Source organism: Terrapene carolina, unplaced genomic scaffold (assembly GCF_002925995.2).
Source record: "Terrapene carolina triunguis isolate 2854851 unplaced genomic scaffold, T_m_triunguis-2.0 Scaffold42, whole genome shotgun sequence".
Lineage (NCBI taxonomy): Eukaryota > Metazoa > Chordata > Testudines > Emydidae > Terrapene > Terrapene triunguis.
The window spans coordinates 5,146,295-5,173,132 of NW_020664393.1; the positions used below are offsets into that span (position 1 = coordinate 5,146,295).

At 43.2% G+C, this 26,838-nt stretch overlaps 1 protein-coding gene across 1 annotated transcript in view; it reads right to left on the minus strand.

The window, feature by feature from the left end:
* FIG4 (FIG4 phosphoinositide 5-phosphatase) overlaps positions 1–26,838 on the minus strand; it is a 150,585-nt gene that overhangs the window by 66,077 nt on the left and 57,670 nt on the right. The window contains exons 12-16 of the mRNA XM_024194288.3: positions 26,311–26,427; positions 24,593–24,638; positions 22,827–22,975; positions 17,604–17,770; positions 2,581–2,719 (exon numbers count right to left, since the gene is read on the minus strand). Of these exons, the coding sequence (XP_024050056.1) occupies positions 2,581–2,719; positions 17,604–17,770; positions 22,827–22,975; positions 24,593–24,638; positions 26,311–26,427 (618 nt within the window). The remainder of the gene's footprint in view (positions 1–2,580; positions 2,720–17,603; positions 17,771–22,826; positions 22,976–24,592; positions 24,639–26,310; positions 26,428–26,838) is intronic.

Below are 26,838 nucleotides of genomic sequence, written 5' to 3' on the forward strand. Positions count from 1 at the left end.
ACACACACACACACACACACACACACACACACACACACACACACACAGAGAACAGTTAACAGATAGGAGAAAAATAGTAAGTAGCAATTTTAACTTTCTAATTCAAAGAAAAACAAAACATGCAAGAACACAAAAGATAAGACAGCTTTTGAAATAAACAAGATAATGGATTAAAGGGACACTGGGACATTCATTTGAGAAATCACCTTTGCAACACATTAGTTGAATTCACTTTGCCACACAGAAATGTTCAGGATAAGTGGACAATAAAGTGAAGAAAGATGTTACACATATTTTATGTGCCCAGACTAACTGGAGGTTGGCTGCATGGCTGATATGAATGATGTAGCCAATTATTTTAGTTTAGTGTGCATTTATTGTGTGATGATGTGATTGACTAACATGTTACGTCATATATAATCATTATATGTTAAATAGAGTTAATTCATAGGAGTAGAGAGGTATAAGACTGATCAATATTAGAGGAACCATGTGTTAGATATAAGTAAGACAAGCTGAAACGCAAGAACCTGTAGGCTAAGGCCTGCAAGTTTTTAGATTAGCTATTTTAGGCCTTGGAGATAAGAAATGCTGACATAAGTAAGTGACCGAAGAATAACCCGATGCCTTAAGATTACAGGAAAAGATGTACCAATGGGTGATATTGTGAAAAATTAACAGTAAGAGTAATTTTTTGCTTACAAGATACCCGGTAATCTAACACATGCCCTAACCGCAGGGTGCACTATGTACAGAAATGCTAATGAGGTATAGTCAGAATCACATTATAAAAGAGAGTGCCTAGATTAGGAAAATTGAGCTCTCCCTATGGGAAACTCCAGCAGGAACCATCCCTCTACTGATAATCAACCCATGAGTAACCCATCAGACCCTAACACTATTGTTAAGGATGAGAGAATAACTATATTTGTAACTTTTGCATAGGTCTGTATAGAATTTCTATATGCTTGGATATTCATAACTAATTGTAACTTTAATAAAACTTGTAAAACTTGTACTTGTGAATGGATGTGTGGTCACTACCCTTGGTCTTTATGTGTTCCTAGAGACTCTAAATCTGAAGCAAGTAGCAGAGGTGACTTTCACTCTGTTAAGCTTGAAACTGTAGCCGTCAAAGCCAAACCCCCAGTGGTGTAATACCACATTACAAAATTCACCTTAAAATAAAAGGCTAAAACAAGCATAAAAAAAACCCCTCAAGAGACAATGCCAGGGAATGTTGTGAAGGCCCAAAGTATAACTGGGTTTAAAAAAAGAATTAAACAAGTTCATGGAGGATAGGTCCATCAACGGCTATTAGCCAAGATGGTCAGGGATGCAACTTCATGCTCTAGGTGTCCCTAAACCTCTGACTACCAGAAGCTGGATGAGAGGAGATGGATCACTCAATAATTGCTCTGTTCTGTTCACTTCCTCTGAAGCATCTGGCACCGGCCACTGTCAAAAGACAGGATACTGGGCTAGATGCACAATTGGTCTGACCGAGTATGGCCATTATTATGTTCTTATGTCATGCTGCTTATGAAAACAGATGAAATACAATAGAAAATGGTAATTTAGAAACAGTTCTTTTGGACGCAGGATGACCTGATGTGTAGCGTTAAGATGAAATAAGTAGCTATATGGATTTTTTTAAGGGACCTGAATCTTCTCCAGAAAAAAATCTAAAGCAGAATTTCAAATCCAACAACTGAAGTGACCAAGCCCACACAAGGATGGACAAGTAGGCAGGATCAAAATAACCTTGGAACAGCTAACAAAATCAGGTGAAGCACCAGTAGCAGCTTTGAAAGGGTCTCTGTAGAAAGTTTCCAATACCACCTGTTCTTGTAAAATTTGTATAATGTAGAGAGGAGGTCAGTCATTACAATTCGAAACAGAGTCATTCAATATGCTGAAGTTATTGTCCTCAAAAATCATCTCTCATATCAAGTACTTAAGCTTTATTACTGCTTATAAACTACAATGCACAAATGGGGTGACAGATAAAACTGGACTGATACAATCTTCAAATTGGACTAGATTGGAATGGGGTCTGGAGGTGGTACATTTCTTGGTCTACATTTTCTGAGCATGCACTCCTGAAAACTGGTTGTGTCCCAGTAAAAACTGAATGCTCATCACAGTATTTCAAATACATTGCTACATCAATAAATATGACTGGCTGAAATCGAACAGAAATACTTTAGCCTACAGATTAATGAAATGCTGGTAACTGAACTTCAACAAAATAGCAGATATTTCACACTGCAAGCTTCATTCATATGAAATTACAGCTTTTTAATTTGTCCTTTTCCATCAGATGGATGCATTTCATTGAAACAAAATGTCAGACATTTCATAAAAGAAGATTGTGATAATTAATGCTTTTACAAATGTTTAAAATATGGCAATGATGTATTGTTTCAAATAACCCACCTTTGCAAGGCAGAGTAATTTACCTGCTTATTTTGCAAAGCAAAATGTATTTTTGAGACAGCTGTTCAAAATCAATGTAAAAGTTTTTAAATTTTCAACATGTGTTATGAAAGTGCGTGATAATAGGGAACTACAAAATACCTTCGCCTTGTCTGTGAAAGACTCATAGTGTTCTTGTGATGCAAGTAAAAGTCTGTAGGAAGTTCCCAAAGATGAGGTTTTCCTTCTGCAGGCTGGAATACTCCCAAAAATAGGTTAATTGAGTCTTGCCTGTCAGCATCTGTAAAAGAAGAGGTATACCGGGATGTTCTGTTTATGCTCACAAAAATATGATGGAGGCAGTAGTAACAACACCATGGTTATGAAATCTACACTTAAAGCAAGACTAAAATCCTACTGTTTTACACTTCAGGGCTTGAATTTAAACTTTCCAGAAGATAGTTGACATTTTTAAGTATTAATATGTTTAAAACTATTCTGCTGCAAAAGTTAGTAAAGTGCTGCCTTTTTAGATATTTTGACTTATTTTCTTCACATTTCTTATGATTCTTCTGTCTTAGTATAGAGTGTATTAATGCACTAGAAAGCAACCCATAGGCTTTGGCTTGAGTGGTGAATCCAGCACCTCAACCCACTCAAAAGACCCACAGCTTGCCCCGTATCAGAATGACCTTCACTTCACAGTCTGTGCAAGTGCCACAGAGGTAGGGCTGCCCCCAGAAATTTCTCTCATGGTATACTGTGATGTCATCCTGCCCCCCGAGGTGAGAGGTGGAGTGTTGGGTCACCAGGTCCCCCTGGGAGAGATAGGTGTCAGGTAGCCAGGTGCTTGAGTGGAATGGAGTGTCTGGTTGGTCTGAAAGACGCATTTGGTGAGTTTCGTAGAGCATGGAACGGACTTGTTGGGGTGGGGAGGAGAGGAAATGGAGGTGAAGGGGGCTGCTTGGTGAGGTGGGGGGAGTGGAAATGAGGGGATAAAGGGTAGGTGCCTAGTGTCAGCTGGTCTCAGGGAGATGAGGGACTAATATCAGGTGCAGGTGGCACTGGGGTTGATGGAGATACTTACTGGTGTTGCAGGCAGCTGCTTAGCCTGTCCCAGACCCATCTGGCTGGGACAGTGTCAGGTACCATTGGCTGTGCTGAGGGAAAAGGCACAGGGGGCGAGTGCACCCCACTCACTGTACTCCGTTGGTGCTCTTGGCCCAGCACTCTGCTCCCTGTGGCAGTGGTGCAAGCAACGGCCATGTGTTTGGGCCCTGTGCAGGTGCACTGGCCTGGGACAGGCTCCCCCCTCCCAGGGAATCTCAGCAACGCAACCAAGGAGCGAACCTGTAAGCCTCCCCTAGCGTGACTGCCAAAATGGTATACACTATACATGGCATGCATATGGCTGGGCTATGGGCAACCCGCACAGGGCACTGGTGGTGGTGAAAAATGCCCTTGTAGCCATGGCACTGTGTTCGTTGGATTTGAGTGGTGAGTGACACACAACAGACATAATCCTCCCATTTTAAAATATAATTGCAAAATTTGTGGATTTAAGCCTGATTTAGTAATTTCATAATTACATTTATGAATCAGGACTACTTTGGAAAATTAGGGAGGGTTGGCATCTCCGTAAACACCATTTTAGACAAAACATGAAAATGAAAAATTTTGTTCATTAAAATTTTCCAAGTACCTGTAACTCTCTCATTCACTAACCGGTTGCTGAGGCAGGAAAGCAGGCTAGGTTGCGGAGAGTACAGGGGTACAGTATGGAGGTAAGATCAAACTCTGGGATGGCGAGTGGTTATGTAGGGAGAAACAGGGAGGCATTAGCAGGCATGTATAGGGGGCCTTTGGGAAGAGTAAAAGGCTTGTGTGCTGGGGGCTTTGGACAGGAGGACCACAGCTGTGCATGGAGGGTAGAGCTCAGAGGCATTGGCACTTGAAGGACTCCCTGTACTACTGCCTCCAATCCCCAGCATACTGAGGCATTACTGGTGTGGAACAGTTTAAGAGCCAGTGCTTCAGCAGATACACTTTGCTCTCTCAGAACCACTGCCTGAGCTCTTCAACACACAGAAAGCAGCACCAGGGGAACCAAGTATCTCCGCAATGGAGCAAAGTTACCCCATGACTGATGCCTCGGTGCACCAGGGTGCACACAGCAGTGGTGGAAAAAATCCATCAAGTACTGATGCCTCAGCCTGGGCTTCAGGAAACCCACACGGCATCAGTCAACTCCTCAGTAAAAACTCAGCTACTCATCTGGCTTCCTATATCCTCAATAGGCTTGCTCCCTTCCCTGCAACATGGAACATCTTCATAGAGAGTCAAGAGGCTTGCAAGTGGCTGTGAAAAGGAGTGTGTGTGTTGAACAGAGAGGTGTGTGGAAATTTGGTGGACGTAGGGTTGTGGAGAGGCACGGGACTTTAAGGGGCTATTGGTGGTGCTCAGGAGGAGGTGAGTGGAGACTGGAGGCTTGTGTGAAGACTATAACAAAAAAGCAGGGTGTGCCCTGTAAGGGGTCAGGAATGGAAAAAGCAGAGGGGAGAACTCTACTCTGATGAGCCACAGGTACAGCTCCTCTCTCCTCTGTTTTCATACATTCATCAATTATAAAGCCAGAAGGGACCACTTATTTAACTAGCCTTACCCCCTGTATAAAAAGGGCCACAGGACATCCCTGAATTAATGCCTATTGAACTAGAGTATACCTTTTAGGAAAAACATCCAATCTTAATTTAAAGATTGCCAGTGATGAAGAATCCACCACAACCTTAAGTAAGTTGTTCCAATGACTAATTACCTTTCCAGTCTGAATTTGTCCAGCTTCAGCCTCCAGCCATTGGATTGTGTTAGATCTTTGTCTGCTAGACTGAACAGCTCATTATCAAATTTCTGTTCCCCATGTAGGTATTTCTAGACTGTGACCAAGACATCCCTTAGCCTTCTCTTTATTAAAATCAACAGACTGAGCTCCTTGAGTCTCCCACTATAAATAGGTTTGGAGGGATTAAACTTTTATCAGTAAGTGTCAGTAAATTGATTTCACTGTATACACACAAACCAATGGAAAAAGTATTTCCATCAATAATTGAAATTTACGGATAGGAAAAGGAAAATGCTGCTTGGGAACACAGAGCTTGATTTAAGAACATTTACTTTGTGTATTGTGGCATGTGATGTTGACAATTTATGTTGTAATGGTTATAAATCTAACTTTTTGAATTTGAATTTCAATGTCTTCTGTCGTTAAAGAATTATTGTCTGACCCCCATCCATGATTTCTCACAACTGTGCACTACTTAGATATTATCCATCAAAATTTTAAAAAATAAAAATCAAATTCAGCCACGCCTAACTATAAGGCGTGTTTTCCAATCCTTTAATCATTCTTGTGGTCCTCATCTGAACCCTCACCAATTTACCAACATCCTCCTTCACCCACCAGCCCCACTTTTTTTCCCCTATTCTCCCCACACACAACTCCTTCCTACCCCCTTGTTCACCCTCTGACATTCCGCCAGGATCCCCTATGCCCACGTCCCTTCACAGAGCCCTGATTCTCAACATGCTCCCTTCACCTGCTTCCTTGCTCCTCACCCTGTCCCCTATTTCCTTAACAGATTCAACTTATAAAGACGGATTCTTGATGTATACAGGAAGCCCCTCTGGGCTTGCAGGCTGCATTCCCTCTGCAAAATGATTAGTCTGCTATGACTTAACCCACAGATGGTCAGAGAATGAGGAGAATGATGAGACCATGCTAGAACCAATAAAAAGTTTTGAAATAAACTTGGATGATGGATGATAAATTTTTTTTGCTGTAAGTAAAGAAGGGCAGAGTTAAACCCCAAATACAGTAGCACATGTTATACAGGACTCGTTCATTCTTGTTGTACAGCTGGTAGTATGAATAAAAGTGCTAAATAAAACCCCCAAACCCTTATTACACAGAAGGATGAGGGCTCTAAAACAAAACATGACTTTGTAAGAGCAATGGCTTACACATCTTTAATGCATTTTTTTTTAAAAACCCTCTATATAGAGATTAACTTTTTTTTTACACATTAATCACTGTTTTATATATCAGGAATTGCAAGCATTTTGAAACTAACTGTTGTCTTGTTTCAGTGTAATTTATTTAACTAACGCAGCATCTTACTATTTAAATGAAAGATGATAAAATACAATTTATTATGTTCTATTGAAAAGCTGTTTTGGTACTTATAATTCACTAAGTAATATTTGCCTATGACAAATCTCTAAGTTGCCAACAGCAACTGTATTCTAAAGGGACTATATAGTTTTCTTTAGTAACAGAAAAATGCCAGTGTTAAAAGGTTGTAATGTATCAAGGTTCTAGCTTTCTTTCTGTACCTTTTAAACATAAGCATGCAGTTGTGTGTTAAATTTAACAAAAGGTGAAGAACGGTTATCAATGGATTTCTTGCTGTCATTTTATCCCTAAATTCAGTTTGAAACCAGATTTAAAATATAATCTGAAAGATCTTCTACAGATCACTCTTCAGACCAGTGTAGCTGGACTCAAACAGCAAGGGCCAAACACCAGAAATTTTAATGAACTGGGAAGAAGTGATCCCCCAATATTTTAAGGCTGGATAATTTTATGCCAATTTTGGATCATCATATACATGCAAGGTTTTGTCTTCCTTTGAAATACTGGCAATAAGAGAAACAGGATACCGGGCTTTATGGACCAACTTCCTGATCTGGTATGGGAAATCGTGCATTAAAAAAAAAAATCTATTGCTTTTGGTACAAATCAGTATAAAGTGGAGCACCAATGAAAGTTCAAACAGTTTTTTCCCCTTTTAACGTTATCACTGGTTGCTGAAATTATGTACAGGAGGTTGGAAGATCCTGCACAGATTTTCAAAAGATACTATACACTGTACATGTGTTCTAGCACATTTTTTAAGCTCTGTTAGGAAAAAACCAGGAGCTGAAGGGGCCATTTGATTGAATTAGTCTAAAAAAATCTAGTGCTCTCAATCTGTGTTTCCAACTGAACTTTTATGACAAATTACTAAATCATGAGAGATTCAGCAGAACTGGGACTGTAACACCACAGGACTAAAAGGGCATAGCAATTAGTTTGCTTTCATATAACATTAGAAGATAGTTTACTGTGTCCAGCCCCATATGTGAATAAATGGATTACTTTAGATTCCCGAAACATATAATCATACATGTTGTAACACTAACATTTAAGTCTATAGTGCCACATAACTTTCTGTATAAAAAGCATAAAAAAATAGAAATAATACCTAGAAAAAAGAGTTACCTACCTTTTGTAACTGTTGTTCTTTGAGATGTGTTGCTCATGTCCATTCCATTCTAGGTGTGCGCATGCCCACGTGCACGGTCATCGGAGACGTTTGCCTTAGGGCTATCCATAGGGACAGCCGTGGCACCCCCTTGGGTGCAGCGCTCATGCTTCAGTATATCAAGAACCGCCGGCCCTATGCCCTCTCAGTTCCTTCTTGCCAGCAACTCCAACAGAGGGGTAGGAGGGTGGGTAATGGAATGGACACAAGCAATACATCTCGAAGAACAACAGTTATGAAAGGTAGGCAACTGTTTTTTCTTCTTCGAGTGCTTGCTAATGTCGATTCCATTGTAGGTGACTCACAAGCAGTATCAATGGTGGTGGGCTCGGAGTTTATGGTCTTGCAGCTTGCAGCACTGCTCTGCCAAAGCCAGCATCGTCTCGAGCTTGCTAGATAAGCGCATAATGAGACGTGAATGTGTGGAGAGACAGCCAGGTAGCAGCCTGACAGATCTCTTGGATTGGTACCTGTGCTAGGAAGGCCACTGATGACACTTGTGCCCTAGTCGAGTGTGCCGTCACGATAACCGGCAGAGGCACCTTCACCAACTTACAGCAGTAGCGGATGCAGGTCGTAATCCAGGATAAAATCCTCTGAGCAGACACTGGGCGACCTTTCATTCTATTGGCCACTGCAACTAACAACTGTTTTGACTTATAGAATGGCTTTGTTCTATCTATTGTGACAAAGTTCCTCCTCTGCCTTAGTGGGTCCTGCACTTATTGGCAGATTTGCTTGCCTCAGAGATTCACGGCAGCCCTCAGTTTGGCCACTTTTGCTAGTGGCTCAAACCTGCTGTTCACTCAGCTAACCTCATCACTGGCCAGCATGGGGAAAAGAAGAACAATCTCCGCAGTCTCTGCTGACCCACCTAGTGGGTCGGGGGACAGGCCAGGGACCTTCCCCTCTGGTGGGACCCACAATCCCAGGTCAACTCCTCTTGTATCAAATAGGGAGTTGGAGGGATGGGGGGAACCCGGGCCTGCCCTCTACTCCGGGTTCCAGCCCAGGGCCCTATGGATTGCAGCTGTTTACAGTGTTTCCTGTAACAGCTGCATGACAGCTACAACTCCCTGGGCTACTTCCCCATGGCCTCCTCCCAACACCTTCTTTATCCTCACCGCAGGACCTTCCTCCTGATGACGCTTGTACTTCTCAGTCCTCCAGCAGGTTTCAGAGTAGCAGCCGTGTTAGTCTGTATCCGCAAAAAGAACAGGAGTACTTGTGGCACCTTAGAGACTAACAAATTTATTAGAGCATAAGCTTTCGTGGGCTACAACCCACTTCTTCGGATGCATATAGAGTGAAACATTGAGGAGATATATATACACACATACAGAGAGCATGAACAGGTGGGAGTTGTCTTACCAACTCTGAGAGGCCAATTAAGTAAGAGAAAAAAAACTTTTGAAGTGATAATCAAGATAGCCCAGTACAGACAGTTTTATAAGAAGCAAGTGTGAGAGTAGTATGTCCTCCAAAAAGTCCTCCAGCAGTATGCCTTCTCACTCTCAGCTCCTTGTGCGCCTCTTGCTCCCAGCTCCTCGCACGCACCTCACTAACTGAAGTGAGGTACTTTTTAAACCAGGTGCCCTGATTAGCCTGCCTGTCCTAATTGATTCTAGTAGTTTCTTAATTGGCTCCAGGTGCTCTAATTAGCCTCCCTGCCATAATTAATTCCAGCAACTTCCTGATTGTTCTGGAACAGCCCATTATCTTACTCAGGGAAAAGAGACCAGCTTAATCTGGGGCTGATGTATCTACCTTCTATCACTCTCTGGTGTGATAGAAAAAACCAGTCTTCTACCAGGACCTTCTCCAGACCTGGAAACTGTTCTCAGCAATCAGGTCCGTGGCGGCCACGGAGGGGGCAGAGCTCCCCGCGGAGCCCCTGCTACACAACCCCCTCGGTGCGCCAGAGGTTGGTCCTGGCAGAAGTCAGTAAAGTCGGAGACCTCCTGGACTATGACCGGGGAGACTGGCTGGACCCCCTGACGCTCGCTCAGCGCATGGGGCTCTCCAGGCCTCATACTCCCCAGCGCATACTTCAGGAGCTGAAGGCCGCTTTGTCGCCCGATGCTTGGGCCTACCTTGACCAGGTCCTGCGAGAGGGCACACCCCGCCCACCCTCCACCCCAGGCACTCCGGACCTTTTCATCCGGCCCCTGCCCTGTGGACCCAACCAGCCCCCCGCCCCTTCACTATGAGCCAGCTGCATGACTTGCAGCCGGTTCGTTTCCAGACCGCACAAAGAAAACACCTATACACGCTCGTGCTCCACACCCTTCACTTCCTCACCCTCGCGTCCCGCCCCGACACAAAGTGGCGGGACCTCCTGCCACCTTTCGAGGGTGAGGCACCCCGGTGGGCCAGCCTATATTCTACCCTGGTCCCGAGGCCCGCTGGGGATATCAGTTGGCAGCTCCTTCACGGGGCCATGAGCACAGTGTGTATCGGGTGTGGTTTACCCCCGTCCCGGACACCTGCCCCTTCTGCAGCGTGAGGGAGACCCTGGTGCATGTTTACCTGGAGTGCGCCAGGTTACAGCCCCTATTCCGGCTCCTCTTAGACATCCTGTTACGTTTTTGGTTGCACTTTTCCCCTCACCTTCTTATTTATGCACTCCCTATCCGTGGCCCCACGAAGTCACAGGACCTAGTCAACCTCCTCCTGGCCCTGGCTAAAATGGCCATCTATAAAACCAGGGAGAGGAGGTTGGCCGATGGGGTCTCCTGTGACTGTGGGGCCTATTTCCGATCCTCCGTCCGTTCACGCATCTGGACAGAGTTCCTCTAGGCAGCATCCACTGGCTCCCTTGTCGCCTTTGAGGAGCAGTGGGCGCTATCGGGGGGTCTCTGCTCGGTGTCCCAGACAGGTTCCCTTCGTTTGACCCTTTGACTGCACTCCTGTTCCTGTTATTTCATTAGCTGTCCCCCGGAATCATTTGGTTTCCAGGCCCAGTGAATCCTCCCCTTAGGCTGGGGGAAGGTCCTTTAGCAGTGGGCGGGCTCCACCCGCCCACTTCCTGGATCCCAATAGGATCACTCTCCTATAGCCATCTGGCCTGACCCTGTCACACTATGTAGAAGCCCAGCGCCCTCCTGACATCCAGGAGTGTAGCCTGCGCTCCTCATCTGACGCATGAGGCTTTGGAAAGAAGGCGGGTAAGTATATGTCCTGGCCAGTATGAAACTAGGAAACTACCTGAGGCAGAAATGCTGGGTGCGGTTGCAGCTGGACCTTATCCTTATAGAAGACCATATAGGGCAGCTCCGAAGTAAGCGCCCTAATCTCGTACACCGTGGGCCGACGTTATCGCGACCAGGAACGAAAACATCCAGAAGAGAGCAGGAAGCCAGAGGCACAAAGGAGGCCCCATGAGCCTCGACAGCACAAGATTCAGGTCCCGGGGGGGGGGGGGGGGGGGGGGGGGGGAGCCCCAGAGGGGGGGGGGGGGGGGGGGGGGGGGGGGGGGGGGGGAGGAGACAGGGAATCCCAGACATGTGGGTAGAGACGCTCCTGACCTTTCAAAAATTGTGCCGTCATGTCGTGAGTGAAGATCAACCTGCCTTGGAATGGAGGATGGAAAGCCGAGATAGCAGCCAGGTGGACCTTGATCAATGAAAGGGACAAACCTTGGAGTTTGAGGTGCAGCAGATAATCCAGGATCTCCTGCAGTGGGGCCTGATCAGCCCAAATATGCCGTTATGAGGCCCAGCATGTGAACCCTTTCCATTTGGCCAGAGAAGTTGCTCTGGTGGAGGGCTTCCTGCTAACCAGCAAGGTCTGCTGAAAACAGGCCGAGCATGCCCATTCATCTGTGCTTAGCCATGTAGTAGCCAAACCGTCAACTGCAACGCTGCCAGGTTCAGGTGTAAAAAGGCTGCTGTGGTTCTGGGACAGCAGATCAGGCCAGAGGGGCAGCTGGGCAGCTACCGAAAGGCCCAGTAACGTGCTGAACCAGTGCTGGGGAGGCCACGTGGGAGCTATTCGGATAATTCTCGCCCTGTCTTGGTTGATCTTCACAAGGACCCTGTAAATCAATGGTACTGGCGGGAAGGCATAGATCAGCGCTCCTGACCACGAAATGAGAAAGGCGTCTGCCAGGGAGCCCCTGTCTACTCCCCAGATCAAACACAACACATGGCATTTTCTGCTCTGCCTGGACGCGAACAAGTCCACCTGGGGAGTCCCCCAGTTCTGTAAGATTATGCTGATCGCCTCTGGATGGAGCGACCACTTGTGGAGAGATGAGAAAGTCCTGCTGAGGTGACCTGCCAAGACATTCCTGGTTCCAGGCAGGTGCACAGCTATCAGATGAATGGCATGCCACACACAAAACTCCCAAAGGCAGAGTGCTTCTTGACAAAAGGCCGAAGACCTTGCACCCCCCTGCCTGTTGATAAAATACATTGCAGTATTGTCAGTCAGGACCTGCACTACCTTGCCCTTCAGATGGAGGAAGAAAGCCTGGCAGGTCAGGTGAACTGCTCTGAGCTCCCTGATGTTGACGTGGAGGGCCAGATTGTTCTGCAACCAGTGGCCTTGGGTGCTCAGCTCACACAGGTGGGCTCCCCAGCCCAGGTCCAAAGTATTGGAGACCAGGGTCAGCAACGGGGACGGGGTCACGAAGGGGACTCCCTCCAACACCGACCCAGGGTCCAACTACCAATCCAGGGATGCCCTCTTGTGGTCTGGCATGCTCACTACCCAGTGTAGGTTGTGCCTGTTGGGGATGTAGACTGTCGCCAGCCATGCTTACAGAGGCCGGAGATGGAGCCAAACATGGCTGACCATGTATGTACACGTGGCCATGTGGCCCAACAGCTGCAGGCAGATGTGAGCCATGGTGAGCAGGTGGTTCTTTACATGGGAGATCAGGTCCGATATGGCCTGAAAACACGCTTCCAGAAGGAAGTCTCTGGCTCGCGTGGAGTCGAGAACCGCCCAACGAACTCTATTCGCTGGACTGTCGTTAAGGTGGATTTTTTTCTCATTTATTAACAGGCCCAGCTCGTGGCATGTGGAACGCACCAAATCGAGGCTCCTCTGCACTTGCTCCCAGGCCTGCCCTTGACGAGCCAGTCATTGAGATACGGGAAGACCTGGACCCGTCGATGTCTCAGGTAAGTAGCCACTGGCCCCATACATTTTGTGAACACCCTTGGGGCCGATGAGAGACCAAAGGGCAGTGTTGTGAATTGAAAATGGCATCCACCCACTATGAAACAGAGGAAACATCTGTGACCTTGGAATATGGAAATACATGTTCTTCAAATCAAGGGTGGCATACCAGTCTCCCGGATCCAGGGAAGGGATGATGGAAACCAGGGAGACCATGTGAAACTTCAACTTTCTGAGAGACTTGTTGAGGCGACACAGGTCCAGAATGGGTCTGAGGCCCCCCCTTTTGCTTTCGGAATTAGGAAGTAGCAGGAATAGAAACTTATTCCCTTCACGTCCCTAGGGACCTCCTCCACCACCCCCAGGTGCAGGAGGTTCTCGACCTCTTGGATGAGGAATTGCTTGTGAGAAGGGTCCCTGAAGAGGGATGGGGAAGAGAGGGAGTGAGGAGGGGCAGCCAAAAATTGCAGTGTATAGCCCTGAGATACTATGTCCAGCTGAACAATAGGGATGAAAATGCTCGAGGAAAGAACAAGGGGAATTGACTGGGCATTGCTCCCGAATACACGTTCAAAATGAGTATTTCTGGCCCCCAGGCCGGGCTGCAGGTGAGGGGGACGAGGAAGGGTGGTGACGACTAAAGCTCGAGTCTCTACTTCTTCTCCTTGCAGACCCTTGATGAGGCTGCCAAGGCCATGGCGGCAGGGGAGGCCGGAATTGTTTCCGTGCAGATTGCGGTATATGCATGCCCAGCAATCAAGGATGGCCCGAGTGTCCTTTAACCCATGCAGCCTCGCATCAGTCTGCTCTGAAAAGAGACCGTTCCCATGGCATGGGAGATCCTGGATAGAGGTCTGCATCTCTGAGGACAGGCCGGCGGTCTGAAGCCAGGAGCTACACTTCATGACCACCCCCAATGCGACCATCCTAGCCGCTAAGTCTGATGCATCCTATACCATCTGGAGAGAGCACCTACCCGCCGCAGTGCCCTCCTCCACCAGGGTGCTGAATTCCTGGGCCATACCCTGAGAGAGGGACTCCTTGAACTTATGGCGGGAGTCCGAAGAGGGCCTGATGGTTTGCCACCTGGAATTGCAGGCTGTCTGTTGAATAAATTTTGTACAGTCTTTTGGCCTCTTTATTTTTTGGGGTTGAACTAGTGTGCCCCGCTTGACCTTTCTGTTGGCCGCAGAGCCAACCAGTAAGCCTGGAAGTGGGTGTGTATAAAGGTACTCGAACCCTTTGACCGGGATGAAGTACTTCTTTTCTGCCCTTTTGGAGGTGGGAGGGATGGATGACGGGGTTTGCCTTGGTAATTTTCAGGACCCTGTAAATTAGTGCAACACATGCCAGGGTAGAGGCTGAGAGGACATTGAACAAGGTGTCTGCCTGCTCAGCCATCTCCTCCACCTCTAGGCCAAAGTTCTCAGCCACCCATTGAAGCAGGGCCTAGTGTTCCTTAAAATTGTCTGGTGGGCTGGCCCGAGGGTTTAAGCCACTTTGTCCAGGGATGAGGACGACGACTGTACCACTGGGGGAGGCTCCAGGGTTTCATCGCCCGTGGGGGATTAGGGTTTGGAGCGGGCACTGTCTCCTCTACCCCAACCTCCGAGCAGGTCTCATGCACAGAGCCCGGTGCCACCAGTGCCACCAGCTGTTGCTCCGAGGTGGCAGCAGATGAGCAGTGCAAAGGAGGCATCATCATCAGCGGAATGCCCCACACACTCCAATAAGGCCACTGGCTATGCTGCCAAGGCGGCGCCGTAGACAACAACGCGGCCTCAGGTTCCCATTCACACCAATGGGGTCATGACGAGGGGCTGAACTACCCTTCTGTGCCGGAGAAATCCCCTTCCGTTGACTGTGGCGGGCTGTCGATGCCTGTGTCTGCCTGCTGACCGTCGCTGCTGGATACCGGTTTAGAGTGGGAAGATCGGTGCCAGTATCGAGGGGACCAGAATTGTGATGGGGAGCACTCCCCCGGGGGCAGGCGACAGATCTGCACCGAGCGGACAACCAGTTGGAGGGTGAATGATGCCAGTGGAACGGAGACCAGCGCCTCCCCCAAGGCGATCTGCATGGAGATTGCTGGGACCGTGATCGCGATGCCGGTGACTGAGGGTGAGCCCCAGAGGAGCTGGGCTGGGACACTGGAGATCTGCGGCATGGAGATGGAGAGCGCTGCTTGTCTCGGGGATCGGCGGTGCTCCACTGCCCCCTGAGGTGTCTTAGCGGCTGGCTTGCCCTCATAGGGAGCCTTTGCCGCTTCCTGCGGCATGCATGGTGCCAGCAGCGCGGGCGGAGGCCTCTGTTCTATCAGTGCCGGGGATCTTGGGAAGGTGTTGATGCCATCAGACATTTGGGTCCCCTACTGCTCCCGGGAGCTGGTGGTGGATCCTTTAAGGGGCTAAGGGCCCCGATGGGGGCGGCACGTCAGTGTGGCTCTAAAGTGGCAGGGTGGCACGAACTGGGTCCTTTGCCCAGTGCCCCAGGGCCTTTCTTGCCCGGTGCCGGGGAGCTGTGGCTCTTCATTTTCTTTCTGGGGACCGGTGACAGGGAACAGTGCTGGGAAGAACCCAGTACTTGGGTGCACACCGAGGTACTAGGCAAGTCTTGGTGGGATGGCTCGGAAGCCGGATGAAGGGCAGCCTCCATGAGGAGATCCCACAACTGAATATCCTGCTCTAAGTCCTGGGTCAAAAATTTTTACAAATACGACACTTGTCCTTCACATGTGATTCCCCCAAGCACTTGAGGCAGTTGCTGTGGGGATCACTTATGGGCATAGGCCTGTTGCAGTCCGTACAGGGCTTAAACCCCGGACACCAGGGCATGCCCTGCCCGGGGCGAACTCCTCACTGGGATTCTAACTTCTAACACCTAACTACACTTAACAACTAATTACTATAAACAACTGTTTACAAGGCCCTAAGGCTCAAAGTCAGAAGAGACGAAACCGCTAGCTCTTGCTATGCAAGGAAAGGCACTTGACTAACCACCATTGGTGGTAAGAAGGAACTGAGAGGGCGTAGGGCTGGTGGCATCTGATATACGGACGCATGAGCACCGCACTCGGGGGGGGGGGGGGGCCCCGCACCACAGCTGGCCTTACGGATTCCACTAAGGCAAAAGTCTCCGACGACCACGCATGTGGACGCGTGCACACCTAGAATGGAATCAACATGAGCAAGCACTAGAAGAAGAACATGCTCTTCCAACTTTTCTGCCAACAGTTAAAAGGAAAAAAATGGTGGAATTCAAATAGTCAGAATGCCTGTCAGAGAGCTTGTCAAGGGCATGCTTAAATATTTGCTCATATTCATTGTTTTAAAAAGTATGAGAAGGATGTAACTTTATTACAATATATTAAGCAGAAGTAGAAGCATCTGCTGCAGTAAAAGAGCTGAGTTCCAACTTCCATTACAACCCTCCACTTTTTCTCATGCTCATAACTGTCTCAAAAAAATTCAACATACAAGGAATTTGTTTATGCTTGGTCTCTGCCTAAAGGTGAATTTTTATTTACTATTTTTTTAAGTTACAGCAAATTCAATTGAGCCATTTTTGAGTTTTATTCTCGCCTTTGCCACTGACCTGCCTTAATACTTTGGAAACATTGTTTAAGCCTCAGTACTCCCATTCAGAAGGCAATCATCACTACTTCCATTATGGAAAATGAAACTGAGGCACCGAGAAGTTAAGGTACAGAGCAAGGAAGTGTTAGAATCAAGTCTACAATCCAGGTCACCTGCTTGCAGGTCCAGACATCTACTAGACCAGTGTGTCTCCAGGCAAATCACTTAACCAATCTGTGCCTTATCTATCTCATCTGTACAATGTGGTTAGTAATGCTTACCCCAAGGGCTCTGAGGACTACAGATGAAAAAGTGCTATGTAACTGCCAATTATTATCATTATCACCCATTTTTACAAATGGACAAACGGACAACGTTAAATGACAGTGTGATCTAATGGGTTAGGCATGAGCCTAGCAGTGAGCAGGCAGTTTCTAATTGCGGTTCTGAAACTGACTTGCAGTGTAGTTTTAGGCTAAATCTTTCTATGTCTCTGCTTCCCCATTCATAAACAGGGATAATACTGACATCATACCCTAACGCATAGGTTTGGTCATGGTTGGCATAATTCATTAATATCTGAAAAACAAAATGTAAGATTCTCAGATGGAAAACACAAGGCTGTGGCTGGAGAACTCAGCAGGTTTTACAGTGAAAAAAAATAAATCAGAGGACATGTCAGATTAGCATCAATAATGAGCCCAATATAACCAATTCACCTAATTCTTTACCCTAAAGTTTCCCAATGTAAAATCCAGAGGTTAATGGGGTCCCTTAGAATATGTGCTATCTACTTATACTAAACAATCTGTTCCATCTTCCATTTAGCTGTGACGCTTGGAATACTGTTCCAAGACCGGAAAAGAAAAGCTCTGTGTGGCTCATGCTTGTCTCTCTTACCAAGAGAAATTGGTCCAATAAAAGATATTCTATTATCACAGAATTTCAGTGATCAAAGTAACCAGCTGTTTTAAAGTGCTCCTTTTTAAATATTTCCCTAAATTTGCAGAAACCAATTGCTGACAAGCAATGATTACTAATGCAGAGAAAGCAAGGTATTTATATATATATTGCTATCTAAATAATGGCTTAAAAGAAAACACTCATGAAGAATTCCATTTACCTGAAAAAGCATTACTGTAATATCTTGAGAGCGTCTGCATAATATCTTTGGAATGCTGGGTCCATGGTGCTATCTTCCTGTAGGTTTTTACTCGATGAACAAGTTGAGAACCTCCATATTGCAGAGAAAGTGTGTCTCCATGATCTTCATACAACTCCTCAAACAATCTAAACCAATGAAACCAAAATATCTGAGAATTCTATCACTACTGCTAGAAAGTGAATGTTTCTCTACTCTGTATTTTATGCCTTACTTACCTTTATGTTTTAAAAAGACTTAAAGGTAAGCAAGTAGAATTTCAAATAAACTATTTTCGGTTAATGTAATGAGTGTCATACTTCTGAACCAGAAAAGCCAGGTGTCTTCTTTCCAAAATGTTAATTTAGCTAGTAAAGATTACAGAGGTGGCAACTACTGCAAGAGGAGTTAAGTGTTCTTTCGCAACATTCCTCTTAAACAGACTAAGCATGTACTGGGCAACTAACTCAACATCTGCTCTGGTCTAAAAGATCATAGCACCAAACTTTTCTGATAACCTCCTCCTGCTGCCCACTTCAGCTATTAGTCTTATCAGGACATGCACTAAGAATTATTGTACACATTATGTACGTATACACATGGATACACTGTGTGTGTGTGTATATATATGTATATATGAATGAAAGGTATCAATACTATATACCAGGGACCACAAGAAGGCTAAGTAAATATATATTTGTGATTATTTTAACAAACGAGTAGATTTTAACAGAGTGAAATTAATCTTAGAGTTATAAAACCTTAACAATATGTTCAGAAATTGAAACGTAGAAATATTTTCCCAAATATTAAAAGTTTAATTCATTCATTTTAAGTAACTACTGTGGAATTCTTGAGATACCTAGATTTTTTCCCTGATTAAATGAAATATTTTTTCTCCTATATATTGCTGCCAGTTTACAAAAACAGAGATAACACCAGTAAGCACAATCTGCACTACATGTGTAAGAAAGCAGAGTCAAATATAGTAAAAATCTTAAATGAATCAAACAGTGCCATAGAATCTCTGTGACTAGAAATTCCATGCTTCAATAATAAGAGTATAGCAGTAGGAATATACTATCGACCACCTTATGGGGATGGCGATGGTGACCATGAAATGTTCAGGGAGATTAGAGAAGCTACAAAAATAGAAAACTCAATAATAATGGGGGATTTCAACTATCCCCATATTGGCTGTGTACACGTCACCTCAGGATGGGATGCAGAGATAAAGTTTCTAGACACCATTAATAACTGCTTCTTGGAGCAGCTAGTCCTGGAACTACTGCAGGAGAGGCAATTCTTGATTTAGTCCTAAATGGAGCACAGGTGGTCCAAGAGGTGAATATAGCTGAACCACTCAAATTTAATTATATTATGGTTGCTATTACTAACATCCTTGTGGAGGGGAAATACCAAAAAAGTAGCATTTAACTTCAGAAAGAAGAACTACACAAAAATGAAGACACTAGTTAAAACATACATTAAAAGATACAGTCACAGAAGTGTAATGCCTACAAGCTTAATGGACACATAATACTATAACACCATAATAGAGGCTCAAATTAAATGTAAACCGCAAATTAAAAAGAATAGTAAGAGGACCAAAAAATGCAATCATGGCTAAACAACAGAGTAAAAGAGGTGATTAGAGGCAAAAAGGCATCCTTTAAAAAAGGAAGTCAAATCCTAATGAAGAAAATAGAAAGAAGAATAAACTCTGGCAAGTCAAGTGTAAAAGTATAATCAGGAAGGCCAAAAAAGAATTTGAAGAGCAACCAGCAAAAGACTCAAAAACTAAGAGCAAAAAACTTTTTAAGTACATCAGAAGCAGAAAGCTGCCAAACCAATCAGTGTGGCCACTGGACGATCGACATACTAAAGGAACACTCATGGAAGACAAAGCTATTGTAGAGAAGCTAAATTAATTCTTTGCATTGGTTTTCACTATAGAGGATGAGAGAGAGAGAGAATCCCACACCTGAGCCATTCTTTTTAGGTGACAAATCTGAAGAACTGTTCCAGATGGAGGGTGTCAACAAAGGAGGTTTTTGAACAAATTGCTAAATTAAACAGTAAAAAAAATCTCCAGGACCAGATGGGATTGACCTGTGGAACTCGTTGCCAGGGCTGTTGTGAAGAACAAAACTATAACTGGGTTCAAAAAAGGATTAGATAAGTTCACGGAGGACAGGTCCACCAATGGCTATTAGCCAAGATGGTCAGGGATACAACCCCATGCTCTGGGTGTCCCTAAGCCTCTGACTGCCAGATGTTGGCACTGGATGACAGGGGATGGATCACTTAATGATTGCCTGTTCTGTTCACTCGCTTTGAAGCATCTGGCATTGGCCACTGTTGAAAGACAGGAAACTGGACTTGATGGACCATCGTTCTGACTCAATATGATCATTCTTATGTTTTTTTTAAAGACCTTAAAAAAGATTAATAACTTTGAAAGTCTGAATATATCAAAACATTGTCTCATTACTAAGTCAGACAGTAAGAGTCAGCGTTAACTAGGGACAAGACAAGCATAAATGTGATGCAGTACAGAAGGGAGAGCTTCAAAAAAAAAAAAAAAAAGGTGAATGTGGTCAAATATATAGGAGGGTAATTTTAGTAGCTGCATTTCAGAAAGACTGGAAATGGGAGATGTTCTGTGAAAGTCAGGGAGATCAGAGAGGAGGCGACTGCTTTAATCAAAATGAGAAATTAGGACTGGATATATTGTGGGAGAGAAAAAAAAGTTGCATCAGAGGGGAAGTGGAAAGCTTTAAACATAGCCTAGATGTGATAGGAGGATGAGCGGAAGGAGTCAAAGGTGACCCCAAGGAAGGATGATGGTGTAGTAATGGAGAAAAGAGAAAGAGAAAAAGGATTGGGCAGAAAAATAAGGTCAGTTTTAACCTTCCAAAAAGAGATGTCAGAGGGAGAAAGGATGAGATGTGGAAATAGATAAAAAAGACAACAGATTAGTGTGGAGTGGCAGATTTGCAGGTCAACAGTATACAAATGATAGGAGTCAAATACTTCTGTCATATAGCACATTATTTCTGGCTACTATATAATAACTTTCTAAAGTTCAAATCTGTTTCTGGACTTAGAGTTGAGAAAACGATGGAAACTAGCATAGTACCCTGTCTTATTTTATTCAAAAACAGTTAGGTTTGCTTATTCTGGCTTTTTGGCATTATGAGAATTTTCAGAATTTTTTTTCCCTTTCCTTCCTAGAAATTAAAGTTCTGGTAGATGCATAGGAGGAAGATGTATAGAAGGATCTTCTGTGCATGATCTCAAATAATTCCTCCACTGTTCTGGTAAGTAAATCTGAAAATCCAATCTAAAAATCATTCAGCAAGTGAAGAGATTTAAAAAACATAATAATTGAAGCAGATATCCATACAGAGAAGGCCACATAAAGTAACACATCTTGATCTCTCTTCAAAAAGCAGAAACAAGTATACAGCAAGCACAACAGTAAGTCATACAACTGTCCAAAAGGTAAAAAAACCCTCAATCCCAAGAGAAAAGGGGCCAACGAAGTGGAAGATCAAAAGAAATTGCAAGGGTAATATTGTTTGGAGGTTTTCTGATGTCCCAGCAAACCTGATGCCTCAAAGGCAAAGCAACAAAACAGTTTCTTCTGCCTCTATTCCCTTCTGCTTGGAGAAATATGGTTGTGTGACAGATCTGTGGTATTGAGCAGGTGACTGTTCCAAAGGGGTCTGTCTCTGGGATTGAAAGTTGTTCAATCTGTTTCAATAGGAAGGCCACTAAACCCTCTAGTAACAAAGGTTTTCCCAGATCTATGCTTATTGTGACTCTTTGAATGGGAATAAGAATAGGAGGGACCTCTCAGATATGTGGTGCTTCTTCTTCTTTATATGCATCACCATCTCTGGATCCTGCAATTCCAGAGATCCAGCAGTCTTCTCTTTAGGCTTCTTGGAAGCAGAATGCAGATCTGACTCACTTTCCTTCCCTCGAGCACCCTTGTGCGGAGATAACTGTTGATGCCAAAGCATTTAGCCAAGATTGCAGTAAAGTTGAGGGAGACGTGGAGGAGCCATTTTCCCCCTAGGACTTCCCCCTTTGTGGAACTACCAGATAAAGACTGTAGCTATGTCTTTTTCCAAAACAATGAAGGCAAGCATGTTGGTCTGAGACTGGCATCTTCCCATTACGGGAGATTCACCTCAAACCCCAAATGCTTTGAATCTGCCATCAGGAAATTCAAGCAGAGCTAACAGGGAAGTTAAGAACACCAAACTGATTAGAGTCAGTATTATGAACAAACCAAACACCCCATCAGCATACACACCAACAATGACTATTAATCATAAAATCCTATCTTTACTTTAAAACAAACACACACAATGGAAATATCTCCCTCAATTCTGCTGCTCCAATAAGCTACACTATGCAAGAAATACTAAACTAACTACCTGAAGCCGTGAGCTCAGAGGTCTCTATTACAGTAATAAGGAAAACAATTGTCCCTCATATTTACACAATCAGGCCCAAATGTCCAAATCCCTGAGAGAACACTCTTGCAAGCTTTAATGGTCACTAATATTCAGAGGGTTCCAACTTCAGTATCAAAGGCACATGTGTATAATCTGAAAATGTTCAAAGGGAGGTTGCAGAAGGATGCATTCCCCCCCCCCCCCCACACACACTTCAATGCACCAAGAAGATACTGTAGAAAAGAAAATGAAGAAAAATAAGTTAAAATGTATTTCTGGTTACTGGGAGCATCTGGCAAAAAAAATTATGCTTAGCTCACTTTAAAGGCAAACTGCAAAGCAAAAATTAAAAGCTTTATAAAACACTTTTATTATGTTTATTTAAAGGACAGAGTTTTCAAGTTTGAAGTTTAAGCATCAAAAGAGAAGTGCTCAGTTTTGTTATCCTGAAAGGAGCCTGATAAGCATACTAATCAAATAAAGGTAATCTTGAAGTTACATTGATTTCTGTGTTAAATGTCATACAGAGGGATGAATGGATAGTTTAGTTAGCTGGGAAAAAAAAGATCTGAACATTTATTTGATTTAAACACAAGTAATTTCACTTAAAGAAAAATTATGAAAACAACAAAATATAAAAAGCCACAGAAAAAGATAACTGCTTAATATTTGTTACAAAATTAATGCCAGGAAAAAAACAACAACATATTTTACTAACAGTGAAATATCTTACCTAACAGCATCTGTGTCAAACTGCAAATTGGGTTTATCAATCAACCCCAAAGAATAGAGCTGATAGGCTAACGCACACTTCCCCACCATGAACTGGGCTGTGTTAGTGCGATCTAAACAGTCAACACAATTGGTTCGAAGAACACCAGTCTAGGAAAGAAGAAAGAATAAATGGGAGATTCTTCAACCAGTTCCCAATCATTACATTCATGCTTACTCCACAAGGGAATTGTTCTCCTGGTTTCCTAATAAACCTGTCAAAACTCAAATACTTAATTATTCAAAATCTTGTGTGATTAGGTCAAGATCTTAAATCATTTAGGCTGCAATTGTCTATGTTACAGAAAACTGCTAAAGCTTCAATTCAAAAGAGTCTCACTATTATCAGCTTCCTGAAACACTAAACTCTTCTTCCCTCTCATAAACACACTTATGATTTATTGCAAAAAAATGTTGGGTGCCACTGCAATGCAAAAATAAAGTTTCCATTTTTAAGTCTTGCTACTAAGACTGAAATATAAAAAACAAAACATGCTATCATATTGCTATGGCCATAGTACAATGGTGTTTATATTTTCAACACTCCTATTCATAGGCAACAGGTGTACAAGTTCTGTTAAAGATTACAACCTGCATATCTTTCTAAACACCACCTGTGCCTGTGTTCTTCAATTACATAATGCCCACATAAGGCTTCGTATTTTATAATCTGAAGAGCTGAAAGCATAAATACCATATAATATTTTCATATGAATGATATCTGATTTATGGCTTATTTTGTTAATACACTACACACAGGTATCCGTGCAATACTTGAAGATGTATAAATCAAGGCAACATTCAAATGGCTTGCATGTTCTTCTTTCTTTTAGAGAGATTAAAATTAGGCTCACTCAGCTATTTATCCTTAAATATCAGACCCTTGATGTTCTGTTAATATGAAATTGAGCATTTGTTCCCTAGATTATGTAAAGTATAAAATTATAAATGATCATAGGTAGAAGGAAATAATGCTTCAGCAACATTGTATCTTGTGTGCAGAATATACAATCATGACATCCATATTTAAAATCATAAACCAGTAATTCTTTCACCATGCTATACATAGAGTAGTATTTTGAGTCAAATTGCCTGTTTAATTTTTGATTGTAACCATAATTATACAATGTGAAACAATGTGAAGACGAGAATGCTTTTAAATACTTGTTTCCATGTACATGAATTTACTATCAGAATAAAGCATGTTTAATCCACACTCAACTAAAATTTTAATGTTTGAACAATGCAGTTTTTTCAATATTGAACAGTACATTTTTTCTGATTGTAAGACAAGATGTAAAAAATTATTAAAAGCACTGTACTGTGTGGCTTGTTGCCTATGTACTGTTAATGTTACAAAGGATAGCAACTTTCAGCGAGACTGGTACCACTATTGCTAATTTCAGAAATGGAAACTAAATTTAAAATTTAATATATTTCTCAGATTTCATTTGCAAGAAGATATTTCCAGCAGCACATTTTTTTCTAGCACCATCCAAAGACAGTGTGGCCCTAAACCCATTTGGGGCCTTTGGGCGCTACTGTAAAATATATATTTATATTAGTAAAGTACTGACTCAGAGGAGAAACAATCATCTACTGATTCATGAACAATACTTCCTGCTGCACCTATGGTAGATGGCTCTTTGGAAGCATCCTGTCCTATCAGACTACTGACTTACATCAATAAAACTTTGTTGTAATAATAAACCAGTATTATTTCAATACCTGTAAGCGACCAGTGGGAACAACAAAACCTCCCAGTTCATTCCATCTGGAAGGGAAACAAAATACCATGCCTTACAAAGTTTACTTAATGTAAGGATTATAGGTCATGTCATATGTGTCTGGCTCAGTGAAATAGAGGGAAGAATTTAATAACCTGCTAAAAATGAGTTTGAAATCTCTGAGTGATTGAAAATACACATGAGTGGGTGAAAACAATGTGACTATACATATCTGGTAGGACATGTGTTGCAATTAGCTTGCAATGCAAGAAATCCAGTATTGGAATAAGCATGTGCTAAGCAGGGCCGGCTCCAGGCACCAGCTTACCAAGCAGGTGCTTGGGGCGGCCACTTCGGAGAGGGGCAGCACGTCCAGCCGTTCGGCGGCAATTCAGCGGACGGTCCCTCACTCCTGCTTGGAGCGAAGGACCTCCCGCCAAATTGCCGCCGCAGATCGTGATCGCGGCTTCTTTGTTGTTGTTGTTGTTTTTGTTTGGCTGCTTGGGGCGGCCAAAACCCTGGAGCCAGCCCTGGTGCTAAGGCTCACAACAAATTAGCCCAAGAAAGCCAAGTACAATATGCTTCTACCCACCTCCAAACCAAAATGCAAGTTATAGACCTTAATAGAATACAGAGATTCCCCCCAAGTTGGGAAAGTGATCACATAAAAATATTTTTTAACTAATGTTTATGGACAGGTTGAAGGAATTTTCTGTAATAAGCCTAAAAAAATTACATAAACTACATCAAATACATAAATTTCAATTATGTCATAAATCAATGAGGGCCGAATTGAGCTTTCAAAGTAAAAACTGATTTCACACCCCCATTTTATCACTAATTTGAAAATTAAATAACTTATTTGCAGTTTAGAGATTTGGGAACATACAGTGTATCAGATAACTTCTGTAATGTTCTAAAAAGTTATAATAAATAATAATCTGTCTTCCCTAGACATTTTTTTATTTTTTTCTAAAAATATGAATTTCTTACAATCATGTATACAAGAGTAGGAACTGGCAAGTTTAGATGACAGGTATATTTCCTGGCACTCCTTAGAAAATGCTTTCTTTAAATTCAAAATTGTGCTTGCTTTATCTGTTCAGATACTGCATATCTTGTTTTCAATCATGCAATACAACATGAAGTGCATGCCCTGAAACAGCAAAAGAAGCTGTTCTCAGAACAAAGAACTGTTTGTTATATCTTTCAAGAATTCATGAACTGCTTAAATATAAAGGGGGAAAATGAACATTTCAGACTTAATTTGTAAAGTGTTTATTGTAGCAAGAACAACCAACTACACCAAATTTCACAAGTACACATTTACCCTGAAGATACAAGTAGCATAATTAGCGGCATATTTTACACTTGTTCAATGTGTGGATAATTATAGATTATGTCCCTTTGGTTGCAGTCTTTTTCACTCTAACTAGACATTAAATTATAATTTTCACATTACTGCAATCCTTAAAAAGCCATGTTAGAGAGAGTACATACTGCAGGGATTTAGGAATATTTCATGTGTATAAGCAGTGCGTGTGCATATGCATATGCATATATATATGCATATGCACACGCACTGCTTATACACATGAAATATTCCTAATGTGTATATATATATACATACACACACACACACAGGTTTATGTATACTCCCCCCCCCCCCACCCCCCAAACTCATTCCACCCTTTTTACTTTTCTTGTTTTCATACATACTTTTCATCTGGCCGCAAGATGCTGCAGTAGGAATCAGGACGATTTACAAAGAATCCTGTTTTCTTCACTACACTTTCCGCAATTACATTCAATCTATCCAGGACATTACACAGTTTGCTATGGGGAGAAAAAACAAATATTGAATACTCCTCTCTAATTTTCACTGGTTGGAAAGTCTCCTGTCAGTGATTTTCTTTGTAAGAAAACTTGCAGTTCACACCCATGTCCATATCTACTGACCAGACATTACAGCAATAGCAATGTTTTCATGCCAGTTTTGCTTACTTCACATAATTAAAAAGGGACATTGGTAAATGATTAAAATTTACCATTCTATCAATCTTTGCATCATCTACATTTTATCAGCAGTGATTTTATAATTACTTCCAGATCACTGATGAAAATGTTGAATAGCTTCAGGCCTAGTACCAATCACTGTAAAACCCCATTAGAAATGTCCCCGTTCAATGATGAAACCTCATTGACAATGTCTTCTGGATATCTATCAGTCATCCAGTTCATACTCTA